This window comes from Ranitomeya imitator, chromosome 8 (genome assembly GCF_032444005.1).
Source record: "Ranitomeya imitator isolate aRanImi1 chromosome 8, aRanImi1.pri, whole genome shotgun sequence".
In the NCBI taxonomy this organism is placed as follows: domain Eukaryota; kingdom Metazoa; phylum Chordata; class Amphibia; order Anura; family Dendrobatidae; genus Ranitomeya; species Ranitomeya imitator.
Genome location: NC_091289.1, coordinates 191,361,004 through 191,377,743, shown reverse-complemented (window position 1 = coordinate 191,377,743; position 16,740 = coordinate 191,361,004). Strand labels below are relative to the sequence as shown.

The 16,740-nt window shown below is 48.8% G+C and overlaps 1 protein-coding gene across 1 annotated transcript; it reads right to left on the bottom strand.

The window, feature by feature from the left end:
* Positions 1 to 363: 363 nt before the first annotated feature.
* On the bottom strand, positions 364 to 14,419 carry CTH (cystathionine gamma-lyase). The gene is made up of 12 exons (XM_069738270.1): positions 14,164 to 14,419; positions 11,066 to 11,147; positions 10,016 to 10,111; positions 9,339 to 9,448; positions 8,422 to 8,553; positions 7,863 to 7,920; positions 7,493 to 7,570; positions 5,904 to 6,056; positions 3,770 to 3,891; positions 2,470 to 2,522; positions 912 to 1,050; positions 364 to 614 (listed from the first exon to the last, which is right to left on the bottom strand). Exons 1-12 carry the CDS (start codon positions 14,338 to 14,340, stop codon positions 549 to 551), a joined length of 1,266 nt encoding a protein of 421 aa, XP_069594371.1. The 5' UTR covers positions 14,341 to 14,419; the 3' UTR covers positions 364 to 548.
* Positions 14,420 to 16,740: the final 2,321 nt, after the last annotated feature.

The following is a 16,740-nucleotide window of genomic DNA, read 5'->3' as shown; positions in this document are numbered from 1 at the left end:
GTAACTCAGGATCAGTAATGTAATGTATTATACTCCAGAGCTGCACTCACTATTCTGCTGGTGCAGTCACTGTGTACATACAGGATGTAACTCAGGATCAGTAATGTAATGTATGTACACAGTGACTGCACCAGCAGAATAGTGAGTGCAGCTCTGGAGTATAATACAGGATGTAACTCAGGATCAGTAATGTAATGTATGTACACAGTGACTGCACCAGCAGAATAGTGAGTGCAGCTCTGGGGTATAATACAGGAGGTAACTCAGGATTAGTAATGTAATGTATGTACACAGTGACTGCACCAGCAGAATAGTGAGCGCAGCTCTGGAGTATAGCTAAGACTTTGTACACAGTGACTCACCTTTCTATGTAGATTTTATCTATTTATGATCTTGTGGGATAAAAATGTAATGTATAATTACAGCAGGAATCCAATTTCTAATAATGTAACAGTGCCATGTGCCCGGTCGGAGTTTTCACAGATTGTTTTTCAATGTCAGGTTTCATTATTGGGCACTCGGGTCGGGAATGGAAAATGGATGAAGGTTTAACAGTTGGACTTCAGATGCTGTAACAAATCCTGCACCTTGGTCGGGTTTGTAAGATCCGGATGCTGCAAGAAAGGAGAGAAAATGACGACTTATTCACAAGTCTCCACACTACGAGGGGTCATCAGGAGAATGAGGCCTCATGTATACGGCTGTGAGCAGTATGGGGGCTTCACCTATATACCACAATACAGTATATCAGACGGACCGCACGTTCCAGCCCCCACAATGTCGCCGCGTCTGTAATAGTTCAATCAATATGTAAAGTCATTAGCTGCAATGATGGGAACATGATGGGATTGCTGCAGATCTCCAGGGGGTAACCTTTAGTTTTTGGGGTGGGGGCGGTCAGCCGTACTCACCGCAGCCTGCAGGGCTTGGTCCAGGTCCTCTATGATGTCCTCCGCGTCCTCCAAGCCTATGGAGAGGCGAATGAGCGTGTCGCTGATGTTCAGGACGGCCCGTGCCTCCTCTGGCACCGAGGCGTGGGTCATAATGGCACTAGAGAGGGGGAACAGGCGAGAATTACACGGGCCATAAAGTGCTGGAACGAGACGAGCCGCCTACAAGCCCATCTGTCCGTCCGCTCCCTGCACGTTGTCGGATCTGCCGATGGAGCCAAAGTCCTAAACTGCCGGCAAAGGGGGAAATAAAAGCCAAGCAAACGGGAGGAATAAAAAAAAAAAGTCACTAAAAAAAAATCCACAAAAAGTTCTGCAAAAAGCTGAAAGTAAGAGTATGTGCACACGTCCGGATTTTTAGCATTTTTTTTTGCGGAATTTCCCGATAAAAACGCTATAAAATCGCTAAAAAAACGCAAACATTATGCATCCTATCATTTAGAATGCATTCCGCATTTTTTGTGCATATGTTTGCGTTTTTTTCCGCAAAAAAAAACGAGTATGTTCATTATTTTTGCAGATTTTTTGCGGATTTCCCATCAAATTGGAGTGTCCGGAAAAAAACGCAAAAAATCCGCAAAAAATCCGCGCAAAAAAAATGCGGCAAAAACGCGCAAAATAAGCACACGGATTTCTGGCAGAAATCTCCGGATTTTGTCAGGAAAAAATCCTGATGTGTGCACATACCCTGAAAGCAGCGATCAGAATTTTTGCAGAAGTTTTCATGGAGTTTTAGTGGCGTTTTTGTCGCTCAGCAGTTATGGCGCACGTGTCCGGTCAGTGTCCTCCGCCAGGCCGGTGTGTCGGCATCTCGCCGTGTATCTGTATGCCCCAATTCAGATCAGGCAAAGACACAGAGGCGAAGAGCAACCCCCCTGCAAAAATAATCAACCCCTAGAGTTCACTCTGAGCCTGAGGAGGGCAGAGCGGGGCCATGTTCTAAGAGGAAGCTCGGGGACTAAAAGACGGATCCACAACTAAACTACAATATGAGGGTCCCTTGTGTACAGACCCCCTGACCCAGAGGGGAACAGTCACATCTGGGCACTGGGGTCCGAGACCCCTCTAGTGTATAAGAGGATAGTGGCACATAATAAGCGGGGGGGCTCGGTTACAGATTTTGCCCCAGTAATGGTGGCCATCACGAAGTTGTCCACCTTTAGGGACTTTGTTTTTTCATTAAATTTATATATCTGGAGCTAAAAATCAGTTTTGCAATTGGGTTTCATGAGAAATGTTGCACCATTGGCCTCCTGCAGCCTCTGCGCTGCACTTTCTATTGCTGTCTGGAGAATGAGTTAACTAAGACACCATCAGTGAGCTTCTTTTGCATATTGAATAAGAAAGTTTGTAACTATTATGTCGTTCTGTCAGATTCTCTCCGCTTATTTGTGTCGTCAAAGATGAAAGTGCAGGAAACGTCCCCAAAAGGTGGGAAGAATCATAGCCAGTGCTAAACTATAATGTGAGCATAGACTGAAGATCCCAGCCATGGAGAGCCGGTGTCAGGAAGACTTACGGATGCTCGGCCAGACTTTCATATCCACCAAGACTTTCAGCAAGTGCCAGTAACTGTGGGGTCAGAAATGAGATGGGGTTACAACAACAAGATCCTGAGTATTTCCAGATTAGAAGCCACAGGGTCAACTACTGGCGCACATAAATGGCGCCCCTCCGTGTCTACAGGTGGCGTCTGGTATTGCAGCTCAGACTTTCAAACACGACCACTGCGATTCCAGACGCAGCCAAAGATAAGGACGTCTGCTCCACTCTTATCTCCTTCTGGACAATCGCTGTACTCCTCGGTGACCTCCACCGCGCGCGCTCTGCCGGTGCGGAGCCGCGTTACACAGCCGGTGCCTGAGGCTCTGATCGCAGCAGAGTAACCGCTTAGATCCTGCTGTCAATCATGACCTTAGCATCTAAGCGGTTGTGGGTAGAAGTGTCAGTCTCTTCATGGACAGCAATATTAACGTGATTGCAGGTTTATCTCCATTATATATAAAAAAATATATACAAAATTCTAAAAGTTTATTATCTATTGTCCAGAAATATAAACTGAAAAAAATAGAAACAAATGAACTAATTATATTTGGTATTGTTGTGTGCGTCATTGTGCAAAGTAATAACATAGAAAAATATGTATCCTACAAAGTAAATGCAGAAACCAAGGGGGAAAAAAATGGCAGAATTACGGTTTCGTTTTTTGACACTTCACCATCCAAAAGAAGAAGAGGAAAAACTAAATGTATCAGAAAATCGTACGGACCTTAATACGGCACAAATAAAGTCTGCAGCAGCTACAGAAAAACAAAGAAAACCCATTGGGTATGTGCACATGTTGCGGATTTTACTGCGGATCTGCAGCAGTTTTCCATGCATTGTACAGGACTATGTAAACCTATGGAAAACAAAATCCGCAGTGCACGTGCTGCGGAAAAAAAACGGGCGGAAAGTAGCGTTGTTTATTCCGCAGCATGTCAATTCTTTGTGCGGATTCCGAAGCGGTTCACACGGGAGGGAGGAAGGGAGGAAGGGAGGAAGGGAGGAAGGGAGGAAGGACTCAACCCTTAATAAATCCACCACTGTTTTATGTAGAATTTTTGACCAATTTTAATTTCTTCCCATTTTTCAGTACATTTTATAATAAAATAAAATGGAGTCATTGAAAACTACAAAACGTCCCACAAAAAAAAAAAAAAAAACACATATGGATATATGATGGCAGAAAAAAAATGGATGGTGATAAAAAAAAAAAACTAAAAAAGAGAAGTTCTCAGGGGTTGCGTGTCATGTCGGCCCTCTATGGCCACATTTACCTTCATGCTCTTCAGGAAGATCTTGGCGTGTTCCAGGCGGCCTTTAATGTAGAAGGTGATCATCCCCGGCACGCCGGTGCTCTGACGCTTGGTGAGCTCGTACTGCGGGTGAGACGGGAGCCCTGAAATAAAACCAACATTAGAAGCCTGAAGTCCTGGGAGAACAGAATGGCACAAAATCAGTGTCCAGATGATACGGTCTATGTCAAGTCCTCAGGCCCCATCTTATAATCTTCCCCAACCTGGAGAGATTGATGGTCTCCATTCACCAAAACTTGGGTAGGGTCAGTCTTACTCCTGGTATGCTGCCCCCGTATCAACCAGGAGCCAAAGTTGGGAAGCAGCTCCCTTATTAGGAGCAGGGGCTACAAAAGAGGACATGGATGCCATACCTGTCTGATCTGGACTTATAGGGTCTAGGTGTCCTACAGGGCAGGGTCTGGGCATCCCGCCGGGCAGGGTCTGGGCGTCCCGCGGGCAGGGTCTGGGTTTTGCACCGGGCAGGGTCTGGGTGTCCCACCAGGCAGGGTCTGGGCATCCTGCTGGGCAGGGTCTGGGAGTGGCACCGGACAGGGTCTGGGCATCCTGCCCGGCAGGATCTGGGCATGGCACAGGCAGGGTCTGGGCGTCGCACCGGGCAGGGTCTGGGCATCCTGCTGGGCAGGGTCTGGGAGTTGCACCGGACAGGGTCTGGGCATCCTGCCCGGCAGGGTCTGGGCATGGCACAGGCAGGGTCTGGTGTCCTGCCGGGCAGGGTCTGGGCGTCGCACCGGGCAGGGTCTGGGCGACCCGCTGGGCAGGGTCTGGGCGACCCGCCGGGCAGGGTCTGGGTGTCCCGCCGGGCAGGGTCTGGGCATCCCGCCGGGCAGGGTCTGGGCGTCCCGCGGGCAGGGTCTGGGTTTTGCACCGGGCAGGGTCTGGGTGTCCCACCAGGCAGGGTCTGGGCATCCTGCTGGGCAGGGTCTGGGAGTGGCACCGGACAGGGTCTGGGCATCCTGCCCGGCAGGATCTGGGCATGGCACAGGCAGGGTCTGGGCGTCGCACCGGGCAGGGTCTGGGCATCCTGCTGGGCAGGGTCTGGGAGTTGCACCGGACAGGGTCTGGGCATCCTGCCCGGCAGGGTCTGGGCATGGCACAGGCAGGGTCTGGTGTCCTGCCGGGCAGGGTCTGGGCGTCGCACCGGGCAGGGTCTGGGCGACCCGCCGGGCAGGGTCTGGGCGACCCGCCGGGCAGGGTCTGGGCGACCCGCCGGGCAGGGTCTGGGTGTCCCACCGGGCAGGGTCTGGGTGTTGCACCGGGCAGGGCCTGGGCATCCTGCTGGGCAGGGTCTGGGTGTCCCACCAGGCAGGGTCTCGGTGTCCCGCCAGGCAGGGTCTGGGCGTCGCATCGGGCAGGGTCTGTGCATCCTGCCGGGCAGGGTCTGGGTGTCCCACCAGGCAGGGTCTATGTGTCCCGCCAGGCAGGGTCTGGGTGTCCCACCAGGCAGGGTCTGGGTGTTGCACCGGGCAGGGTCTGGGCATCCTGCTGGGCAGGGTCTGGGTGTCCCACCAGGCAGGGTCTCGGTGTCCCGCCAGGCAGGGTCTGGGCGTCTCATCGGGCAGGGTCTGTGCATCCTGCCGGGCAGGGTCTGGGTGTCCCACCAGGCAGGGTCTATGTGTCCCGCCGGGCAGGGTCTGGGTGTCCCACCAGGCAGGGTCTGGGCATGGCACAGGCAGGGTCTGGTGTCCTGCCGGGCAGGGTCTGGGTGTCCCACCAGGCAGGGTCTATGTGTCCCGCCGGGCAGGGTCTGGGTGTCCCACCAGGCAGGGTCTGGGTGTTGCACCGGGCAGGGTCTGGGCATCCTGCTGGGCAGGGTCTGGGTGTCCCACCAGGCAGGGTCTATGTGTCCCGCCAGGCAGGGTCTGGGCGTCGCATCGGGCAGGGTCTGTGCATCCTGCCGGGCAGGGTCTGGGTGTCACACCAGGCAGGGTCTATGTGTCCCGCCGGGCAGGGTCTGTGCATGCAGCTTAGCTGGGTGTAGGGGGCCATAAAACTTTACAACTAAACTCCCGGTCACTGAACTTACAAGTTCTCCCGTCTTCAGTGCCCCCTGGAGGTAGAAGACCCCCAGCCAAACCAGACTCTGAGCCTTTACCTGGAAACAAGACTTTCTCAACACGAGGATCTCTCTCCAGAAACATGGCCACAGCCATTGCATTATGGAAATGCTGCTTCATCCTGAGGGGTAACGTCTTCAGTCCGCGGTTACAGAGATAGCAATCAAATGGGGAAGGAACGGCGCCGAGAGCTGCGGGAGACAACACCGGTCAGAGGCTCCTTCTGTAATGCAAATATCTGACATCTGTAGCGAGTGTGCGACCTGTCCACTTGTGCTAGGAATCCACAAGATCGGGTAAAAGTGGAAAATCCACGACAGGCACCGAAATCCATGCAGCAATTTCCCCCCCACGTGTGAACTGGGCGAGAGAGACCCCGATCACCAGGAAAGTACCGAAATCTGCTGCAGAACAGAAGGGGAGCCTAAAAAAAGGGCAGCTGGCAAAGAACGAAGCATTGGCGCGAGGCGCAGAGGATTGATTGATTTTCTTATTGTCTTTCCTTGTTGTGCCAAATCCATCAAAACGGCTGCACAAGTTTGATGAATTGTTGCAAACTGAAAGGTGATTTTTTTTTTTTTATGTTATTTTTGCACCTTTTTAGAGTAAAAAAAATAAAGAGTAAAAAGTACTGGAGTACAATTGTGAAAAAAAATGCAACATTTAGAAAAATCGCCAATTATAAAATAGTCGAAAACACTAGAAAATTAAAATCAGATCCGTGATACTGAACAGGAACAAATCGAAATCAAAGTAACATTGGCTTACAAAAAAAGACACAAATTAAATTCTGATTAAAAAAAAAAAAAAAAGTCAGCATAGGGGCAGGTGCAGACGACCAATATTAGTCTATGGAGCCGTGTACATGTCTGATTTTTTTTTCCTTGGACAGAGTCCAAGGGAAGTAAAAACAAATTACTGCTTGCTGGAATTTGATTGGATATTCAGACACGCCAGTCGGTGGAGAGCTGCAATCGGATAACATCTGAGTGCAGTCAGATTTCCACAATAGAGAAGATAGAGATATTTTTTTCTTTTTTTTTTCTCCATCTTTTCATCCGAGAGAATCTGATCAACCTATGATCACACACTAATCAGGGCGTGATTTGCATGATCAACCCAATTCTCTTGAATAAGAGAGTACACGGTCGTCTGCACTCAGCCTTGCAACTATTTGTACTGCAGGGGAAAAAAAAAAAATTGAGCAAAACAGTAATGAATCGGCCCCATCATGTACTTTTGGCTTTGCAGTACCCCTGCGTGCAGTCACATGGTGCTCCATATTATGGGGAGATCCTCTCCTACACTCCCTGAGATTGCTCACTTTATTAAACATTTTGCTGGCCTATCCCAGGTTTACACACACACTTTCCTGCCACAGATTTTGTAGTGTGGCTGGTACTGCTTTGTGTTATTGGACTTAAAGACATTCACCGGAGAATACCCCAATTTTCCAATCACCTATATAGTTCGAAAAACTTTATGAACTATTCCCCTGCAGTCACAACTACAGGACAAAGTTTGCTTTTCATATCTAGCTCCCCCAGTGGCGGATCATATGAACTGCATCAGAAAGTTTCCAATCCTAATCCTGGTGATAAAACCCCCTCATTTCATCTACACTCACCGTTCTGAAGATACTTTAACCTTTCATACAATTTGTCGCAGTTCACAGAAACCAATCCCATGACGACATCACTGTGGCCTAAAATACCAAGACGTAAAAGGTTATTATTGCCAATACATGTTCTTAATGCAAAGTAAATAATATTCAGAATTACACTTTTTTTTTATTAAGACATTTTGTGTGCAGTTTTGGAAAACTAATTAAGTCCCCAAAATGAACACGTGTGCAAACTGTAAAGCGCTGCGGAATATGTTAGCGCTATATAAAAATAAAGATTATTATTATAACGCATGGATTTCTCAAACACACACTGCCCCCTGGTGGATAAAGCTGATACTACCATATTTCATATTACAGCAGATTTGCTTACCATTCATGTATTTGGTTGCTGAGTACATACAGATATCCGCTCCTAGAGCCAATGGCCGCTGGCAAATGGAAAAGGAAAAGAAATGGAATTTGCAATGTTTATTATATAAAATAAAACACATTAAGATTTATGTACATGAGTTTTTGGAGCAGAATCTGAGCGGAAACTCTTCAGATCTCAAAACCACTCAGTTTCTGCTTCGAAAACTCAGCAAGAAGACTCCGTGTGCACACAGCATAATACAAATAATATTTAGAAATCTTCCAGTAAAAGTTATGATGACACTTTTAAACTTTTTCTTAAACTTTAGTATTTGCTTGCAGTAAATTGCGGAGTCTTCCTTTGTATTTACAAATATGGGGGGAGTGTAAACTTGGAAACTTAGTGCTGATTTTTGCCGGACAGTCCTGATTTAGCCCAATTTCCATGTCATCACGTGTCACAGTCTCTTGTCACATCTGACGTTCCATGGATTCGCTACAAATGATTCTGTCTCCGCCCACTCGGAATGTAAATGTATCCACTGTAATTGTCCTGCCTGTTACTTAGCGACACTCACCTGGAAATAGGCAGACATGAAGGTGTTGTCCACGGCCAGGATGGCGTCCCGGTGCCTGTGGATGATGTCCGCACAGCCTTGGATATCGATCACCGTTAGGGTCGGGTTCGTTGGGGTTTCAATCCAGACGAGCTTGGGTGCAAAGGACAACACATTACTGGGTAAATCCACAATCATTAATTACTTAAATCCATTCCCCTATGTGGTACATCCAGCGGGTCAGCTGCAATGTGGCGCACGTGTCTGGGGTCCAGCAGCTCCGAAATGTTATTTCTGACAACATCACTTTAAACTACTTCATTTTATTGGAGGAAAGTCATGAGAAATCTAGAATAGAAGCCATATGCAAATTAAGCTGGAAGTGCACAGGGGTGTGGCCATGCACTTCATCTGCTTCGCCCAAGGGCAGGGCTCTGCCGGCCCATCGTGGAAGTGGCTGCCAATGGTTGAGTAAATGATGAGTGGTTACTGCCAAAAACTTATTTTCTTCTATGACTAGGGGGTTCAACATGTGCACTTCTTAAAGGGGTTTTACACCTTATAAAAAAAAATAATGCTGTAGTACTTCCGAAATAATTACAACAAACACGGATAGTACTCGCCCTCCCCAGATCCAATGCCGGCTCGCCTCCTCTGGTCTGAGTGTATTGGCTACAGTGGTGATATCACGACTACGGCACACATGACCGCTGCAGACAATCGCTGAGCTTAACATCTCGTGCTGTCTAAATGTCTACTGCCCAGTGAGATCAGTGATTGGACTCACGGGGGCAGCAAGTTGCCACTGGACACATCCAGCCTGTGTCCGTTCCCTCATTCCTCCCCCTGGGCTTAGAACCGCTGCAGCCCATCCCACCAGAGTGACGCCAGGTGTGGCTATGAGTCACGCCGAGCCGTCCTGAGTCACGACATCTTACCTTGGTATCTGGGGTCATGGCAGCTTCCAAACATTTCAGATCAGAGCAGTCAACAAAAGCCACCTTCAGGCCCATTTCTGCCGCGATTGTCCTAAAATATCGGTTTGTTCCTGCCGGGAAGCACAAATTAAAGAATAACTAATCTCATATTATCCTGATATTGGATCGTCCGTAATCAGTTCTCTGCTCCTAGCGAAGGTCCCCCTAGACATCAGATGAATGTCGGCCAAAGCCACCATCGTATGCATATGTGGGTGACCCGACTTCCCTGGTGTCAAATGCTGGGGGCAAGAAGGATGGGGCATATTGGAAGTAGACATGCCCGATCCCTTCAGCTGGAGATAAGTTGCTGCCAGAGGTCAGGAAGCTGCTTATACCCTTCTCCCCCTTGGGAAAACATGCAAAATCAGCCAAACTGAGCATGCATGTGAAAGGAGAGAAGAAAAGGAAAAGTGACAGCTTCCCGAAGTGTGTGGCAAGAAAATGATGCATCTCACATAGTTCTTGTTTTGCAATCGGTAAACTTTTTCCGATTTTGGGCTTTAATGTTGGAAAAGTCTGAAGATTTTATTGAAAACCCGATATGACATCTATTGTGTGGATTTCTGTGGCAGGTGTTTGACCTCGGTCCCTTTCTCCATTTTTGCGGTTTATTGATAGTTGTCCTGAGCCGTTACCTCCGTACACGTCGCTGGTGCAGATGATCTGGTCTCCAGCTTTCAGCAGGTGGGCAACGTTCAGTGTCGCCGCCAAACCGGACGCGTAGGCCAAACCTGGACGGAAAGAAACGTCATTCCATCAATAGCAACGAAACACCACCGAGGACAAAAGATACATCAAACAAAACACATTTCCCCGTCTTACAAAACTAAAGATGTTTTCTGGGAAATAAACCTTTTTACAACATGTCCACAATGCAAAAAAAAAAAAAAAAAAATCTATAAAAGCAGCAATACTCCCGATTCCTCCACCAGCCTCCAATTCTTGCAGCAGTGATGACATCCTGTGACCCCTGCAGCCAATCGCAGTGATTCTCTAAAGCCAGTGATTGTGGCAGCGGTTTCTAAAGTGCCATCCACGTGTAGTTTTCTGTAATTTGATGCAGATTTCTCCGGCTGACTCTCCAGGTCTGAGCCATTCCCCTGGAGAGGCTGATCTGTAGCACGGCACGCCGACGTTCCCGTGGATGACTAGTAATACATAATGCTGGATTATTGGAGGCTTCTCTATGATAAAAGCACTTATTCAACTGGAAAAAGCCTAAAGTAATTTCTCTTTAAACCACTGAGTACGACCAACCAGAAAAACCTAAGGAAGCTGCAATCACTGGCTCACGGGGGTTGTAAGGTGCAGGACAGTTGTTGTAAGGCCGGGGTCACACTTGCGAGTGCAATGCGAGAAACTCGCGCATCAACACCCGGCACTGCCGCCGGCACTCAGGACTGGAGCGTTCGGCTGCATAGAAATACATGTATACTCCAGTCCTGAGTGCCGGCGGCAGTGCCGGGTATTGATGCGCAAGTGTGACCCCGGCCTTATAGTGCCGAGATTGTCGGCCGAGCTCAGGAGAAAGCTGCAGCGATGTAGTGGTGTCGATGAAGAATAGGAAGGCCGCGCTGGAGCCGCAGGGGATAAGTAACGTTTGCTTTGTTATATTCTTACATTGAAAAAGCCAACAAAATAAATGAATGGAAAGACAATAGAGCCGCCATTATCAGGAGTCTTACAGTATTTGGCGCCATCGAGGGCGGCGACAGCTTTCTCAAGACAGTTTCTTGTTGGGTTTCCGCTGCGGCTGTACTCATAACCCTAAAGAAAAAAAAAATGAATACAATGAAATATTTATTATTATTAGTGATGAGCGCAAGTGCTCGAGTTTGCCTAGGGTGCTCGGGTATGCACTGGGTATCGCGGGTGCTTGGGTTGTGCACCGAGTATCGCGGGTGCTTGGGTTGTGCACCGGGTATCGCGGGTGCTTGGGTTGTGCACAGAGTATCGCGGGTGCTTGGGTTGTGCACCGAGTATCGCGGGTGCTTGTATTGTGCACCGAGTATCGCGGGTGCTTGGGTTGTGCACCGGGTATCGCGGGTGCTTGGGTTGTGCGGCGAGTATCGCGGGTGCTTGGGTTGTGCGCCGAGTATCGCGGGTGCTTGGGTTGTGCGCCGAGTATCGCGGGTGCTTGGGTTGTGCACCGAGTATCGCGGGTGCTTGGGTTGTGCACCGAGTATCGCGGGTGCTTGTATTGTGCACCGAGTATCGCGGGTGCTTGGGTTGTGCACCGGGTATCGCGGGTGCTTGTATTGTGCACCGAGTATCGCGGGTGCTTGGGTTGTGCACCGGGTATCGCGGGTGCTTGTATTGTGCACCGAGTATCGCGGGTGCTTGGGTTGTGCACCGGGTATCGCGGGTGCTTGGGTTGTGCACAGAGTATCGCGGGTGCTTGGGTTGTGCACAGAGTATCGCGGGTGCTTGGGTTGTGCGGCGAGTATCGCGGGTGCTTGGGTTGTGCGCCGAGTATCGCGGGTGCTTGGGTTGTGCGCCGAGTATCGCGGGTGCTTGGGTTGTGCACCGAGTATCGCGGGTGCTTGGGTTGTGCACCGAGTATCGCGGGTGCTTGTATTGTGCACCGAGTATCGCGGGTGCTTGGGTTGTGCACCGGGTATCGCGGGTGCTTGGGTTGTGCACAGAGTATCGCGGATGCTTGGGTTGTGCACCGAGTATCGCGGGTGCTTGGGTTGTGAACTGAGTATCGCGGGTGCTTGGGTTGTGCACTGGGTATCGCGGGTGCTTGGGTTGTGCACCGAGTATCGCGGGTGCTTGGGTTGTGCACCGAGTATCGCGGGTGCTTGGGTTGTGCACCGAGTATCGCGGGTGCTTGGGTTGTGCACCGAGTATCGCGGGTGCTTGGGTTGTGCACCGAGTATCGCGGGTGCTTGGGTTGTGCACTGAGTATTGCGGGTGCTTGGGTTGTGCACAGAGTATCGCGGGTGCTTGGGTTGTGCACCGAGTATCGCGGGTGCTTGGGTTGTGCACAGAGTATCGCGGGTGCTCGGGGTGACATGTTAGAGTCCCAGCAGCTGCATGTTTCGCCGCTGTTAGTCAGCCATAAAACATGCAGGGACGGCCTGAGAAACAGGAACAATCCCTGCATCGTTTGTGGGTATCTAACTGCCACAAAACATGCGGCCACGGGGACTCGAACATGACACCCGAGCACCCGCGACACTCGGTGCATACCCGAGCATCACCAGTCACTATTGTTTTTGTGTTATTTAGCTCTTTTTACTATGAGGGGCATTAATGTAAGGAATCTCTTTGTCCTATCCATGATTGAGGGGTCCCCTGCTCACAGCCCCCCCTATATGAGCCAGAATGGAGGATAGTGGACTGGCCACCGCTGATTCTCCTGAATGGCCTCCATTTTACATTTCTCCTGGCAATATCATGCTTCCCAGGATTAGGGTCCCAGCGGTGGCGTGTGACCGCTCGCTTTTGGGACAGCCGGATGTAGTTTACCCTTGTAACATCAGTAGGGTGAGAAGAGCCGGAGCCGCAGGGATCGTCTGATCGCCGGCGGGGGCCTCAGTAATAAAGGGCGCTCTGCGTTAATGATCACTTTCACCTCACCTGGTGCCGTCATAAAACAGTTACCGATGTCAGTGCTAGAAGTTAAACTTTGACTTCTCAGAGCCTTGGGCAAATCTCCAAGTAAAGATAAAGCAAACAGTCAGCTGTTTATGACCGAGGGATTATTTATCAGGAATGGCCGCTGCAGTGTGATTGACAGCTGGGGGCTGCGATACCTGAGGCTGGAGGGGCCGTCAGGGAAGGAAATATGGATTTAGCCTCGCGCCATCGCAGCGTAAATATTTAATAACTGATGGCTTCACATCCACAGATGGACGGACACCCTGGGGGGCTGCACGTGGCGCCCCTAATCCTCCGGATGTCTGTATTCTCCCATAGGAGTAAAGCTTCTCGCAGGGAAAGCGAAATCCACGTGTGATATTCACACCACGGAAAACCCCAAAATGTAATTTTCTGTCTGAATTTTTGGGAGAAATAAGACATGGGAGTGGCGCTATTTGTGCCGTACTACAGCAATAATCCCACGTGTCCAGGACTTGGTGTCCGTACAGTCTTCAGGAGGAAATGTATTAAAAGTAGTGGAAAAGTTTTTCGGTTTTTTTTGCATAGAAAGGTCGCATTTTTTGGGAGCTACATTTTTTTTACGCGCTGTAACCTCTTTTAAGAACAGGATGGAGTCAGCTGTGCAAAATCTAAGCCTGCGTCTCACCATCATCTAAGCCGCCATTATGGATCGCCACTTGTCACATATCGTTACAGTTTTCATTATACCTTAGCATTGTAAAGCAGGCTACGCTTCCCTACTTAGTAAGATAGATGGTATGGCGACATATGCCAAATGTCGGGTATGCCCAACTCCTGACAAAATCCCAAATCCAGCAGCTACACCATGATCGCTGATCCTGAAAAGTGCTGCTATCCCGTGACTAAGCAGCTTCCATGTAACGTTACATCATCCCCATGTCATGGACTAGAAAGCTGCGAAACCTGCTGGTGATCTCCGCACGGGGACACTGTACACGTGGAGCAAAAGCACAGCAGGACGCTGCTGCAGAACCTCTTGATGGTTCTCTGCAGGGAGCAATTCTAGGGCAATTTTATGAATGGTGGGATCACGGAACGTAAAAGGAAAGTTTACAGCTTCAGGTCACAACTGGTAGAAATCAGCAGCGACGACGAAGGCGTAATATATTTATGTAGGAAATCATGTAACAGTGGTCATCGTTATGAGACTCACCGCATGCTCTCCAGGACTCCGCTGCTTGAAGGTGGTGGACAGGGAGATGGGTGGCACCACCGCCATGGAGGTCCATTGCTCGGGTTCCTGCCCTGTGTGGATAGCCTCAGTGGCAAAGTGCTTAAATGCCCCCAGGTAGCCCTCTGTGAGGCAATGCTTGCCCTCCTGGTCCTGCATGTTGCTGGCTGTGGCAGACTGGCAGTAGGCTCAGCACTTACCCCTCCTTATGAGCCAGATCTGGCTACAGGGCATTGGTGGAGGACGAAGGCGTTGTCACCACTATCATCACTGGAGGAGGAGGACGACGGCCCTCTGATGTCATCAGACTCACAATGGCTGGGATCACCTAGGGAAAGAGACAAGAGAAAGAGGAAACACATGTAAAAATAAAACAAAGACAAAGAAAATACAATGTAACAGTAAACATCCAATAAACAAGAGATACAATGTAACAATAAAACGAATCACATGAGATACAACGTAACAATAAATACACACTAAACAAGAGATACAATGTAACAATAAACACGATTCACAAGAAATACAATGTAACAACAATCACAATGCCGTAGAGATTCAATGTAACAATAAACACCCAATGTACACAAGATACAATGGAACAATAAACATGCTTTACAAGAGATACAATGTAACTTCCAAACCTGATTCACAAAAGATACAATATAACAATAACACAAGTGCACAATGACACATGGAACAGAAAAGTGCAACACGAAGGCGTACAGTATGTGCGTAGTAAATAATTCTAGAAGGGGAAGCAAAGATTGGAAATGCATATATATTATTGTTGGGGTTTGTGTCAAAATAACCATTAATTACCTATCTGACCCCCACTAACCACTGGAAAGTATCCTGAGCCCCCTTGTGTACAGGATGGACACAGACAACCACGTACAAAGCTCGGTCCTTTCTAACATCCTTACTAACACTGAATGCAGCAACCACTGGAGACAAAGGTTTGTTGGTCCGCTGACCGTGTCATAAGTCCCTGGTTAACGGACCAGGGTACTGTGAACTTCCTCGGGCCGGCACTCTAATATCAGCGTTTTAGGCCCCTCTGGCCTTTACAAGACCCCAATAAATCATGATATGAGGAGGTCCTTGTAAACACCAGAGGCGCCCATGATCGTAGCATTTTAGAGGAGGTTCACAGTTGCAGGTCCGGCCTCCGCGGAGAACAGATGTGGTCACTGGACCAGTCAATGTGATTTGCTCATCTCTAGTGGTCGCCCTTCTGCTCCATTCAGTGTTTGTAGGGAAGTCGGAAGCTTTGTAATTGTATGTGACTTTCTCCAGCCATTCAGTACACAGAGGAGCTCAGGAGCTCTCTCCAGCGGCTTTATGGGGTCCTGTGGATCATTGCTAATTAATGTTTATATTGGGTTTCCACTAATTAAAAACGGGGTCCTGCAAATTGTTTTCGCTCATCTCTACCATCTTCAGCTCCATTACATCTCCTCCTTGTTATACAACCTCCGTGATCGTGGGATCACCATCAATCAGAACTAGATCACCAATCCTGTGGGCGATAAGACATAAATGCAAAAGTTCTCCCGCAACCACAACGCAAAGTAAAAAAAATACTTCCAAATGTGTTCGATAATCTGCCGCACGCGACTCTCTTACTACGTAAAATAAGAAAAGTCGCTGCACATCTCTTTATTGCTTCACTTGTCTGAGTCTCGTCACCGTGCAGCCAAGTGGGGGTCCGGTGTCCCCTATTTGATGGAGCAGTACTGAGCATGCTCAGCCACCTCTCCATTCAGATTGAGGATTTAGGACCACTGTTTTTATGATTATTGGGGGTCCAAACAGTAGGACGCACAAGGATCAGTAATCTATATAATATACATGCATCATACAACGACAAGCCAACACCACCACTTCCTGCCATATATACCCCTGTATAGGACTGTGAAGGGTTAAACTAAGAAAATTTAAAGCAGGCTTCTTTTTGTGCTTTTCGACTCCATCTTGCTGCTTTAAGATAAATTTTTGTCACTAAGTAAAAGTTCATAGTTGTTATGAGACCTTGATTATTCCAGCCCGAAACAAGATATGACACTGAGGGTGTATTGTTCTACAGGCAGGACCTTAACGTGCAGGCTGTTCCTGCATTCTTATAGGTTAAGAACCGTGAGCGTGTTCTTATGTTGATTGGTTGAAGTATAATTTCTAAGATTATGAAAAGTGCGACACAATAAACGGGGGCTCAGAGATCTGCTCGATCCCCCCAAACAGAGACATACGTCTCAGTCTGGTCATTTCCAGTTGCCGGCAACGCCCTGTGGATTAATTTCAAAATCACTGAGTCAACCTTGAAGGGTCACTTTAGATCCTCCCTCGACAGGACCTGTATAATACCGCCACATGGTCACATAGAAGGGTTGCAGATCTGCAGATACCAGAGTCGGTGTCATGACGGTGGGAGCCCCCAGGTTTCGGGGGTTCTGGGGCAATGATGCAGCCTCATTTCATCAGCTACATTTGGTGCCTGAGACACTTCGGGAAGGTCTAGTTTACAGTCAATGATTACAACAAGCCATCACAGTAATG

What these genes read in the sequence shown, in the direction of transcription:
- CTH (XM_069738270.1), bottom strand. Translation starts at nt 14,340, where the DNA reads ATGCAGGACCAGGAGGGCAAGCATTGCCTCACAGAGGGCTACCTGGGG. An exon ending in CCATGACCCCAGATACCAAG is followed by an intron (nt 8,554 to 9,338) that starts GTAAGATGTCGT and finishes TTTGCACCCAAG; the next exon opens with CTCGTCTGGATTGAAACCCC. An exon ending in TCATGTCTGCCTATTTCCAG is followed by an intron (nt 7,921 to 8,421) that starts GTGAGTGTCGCT and finishes TCCATTTGCCAG; the next exon opens with CGGCCATTGGCTCTAGGAGC.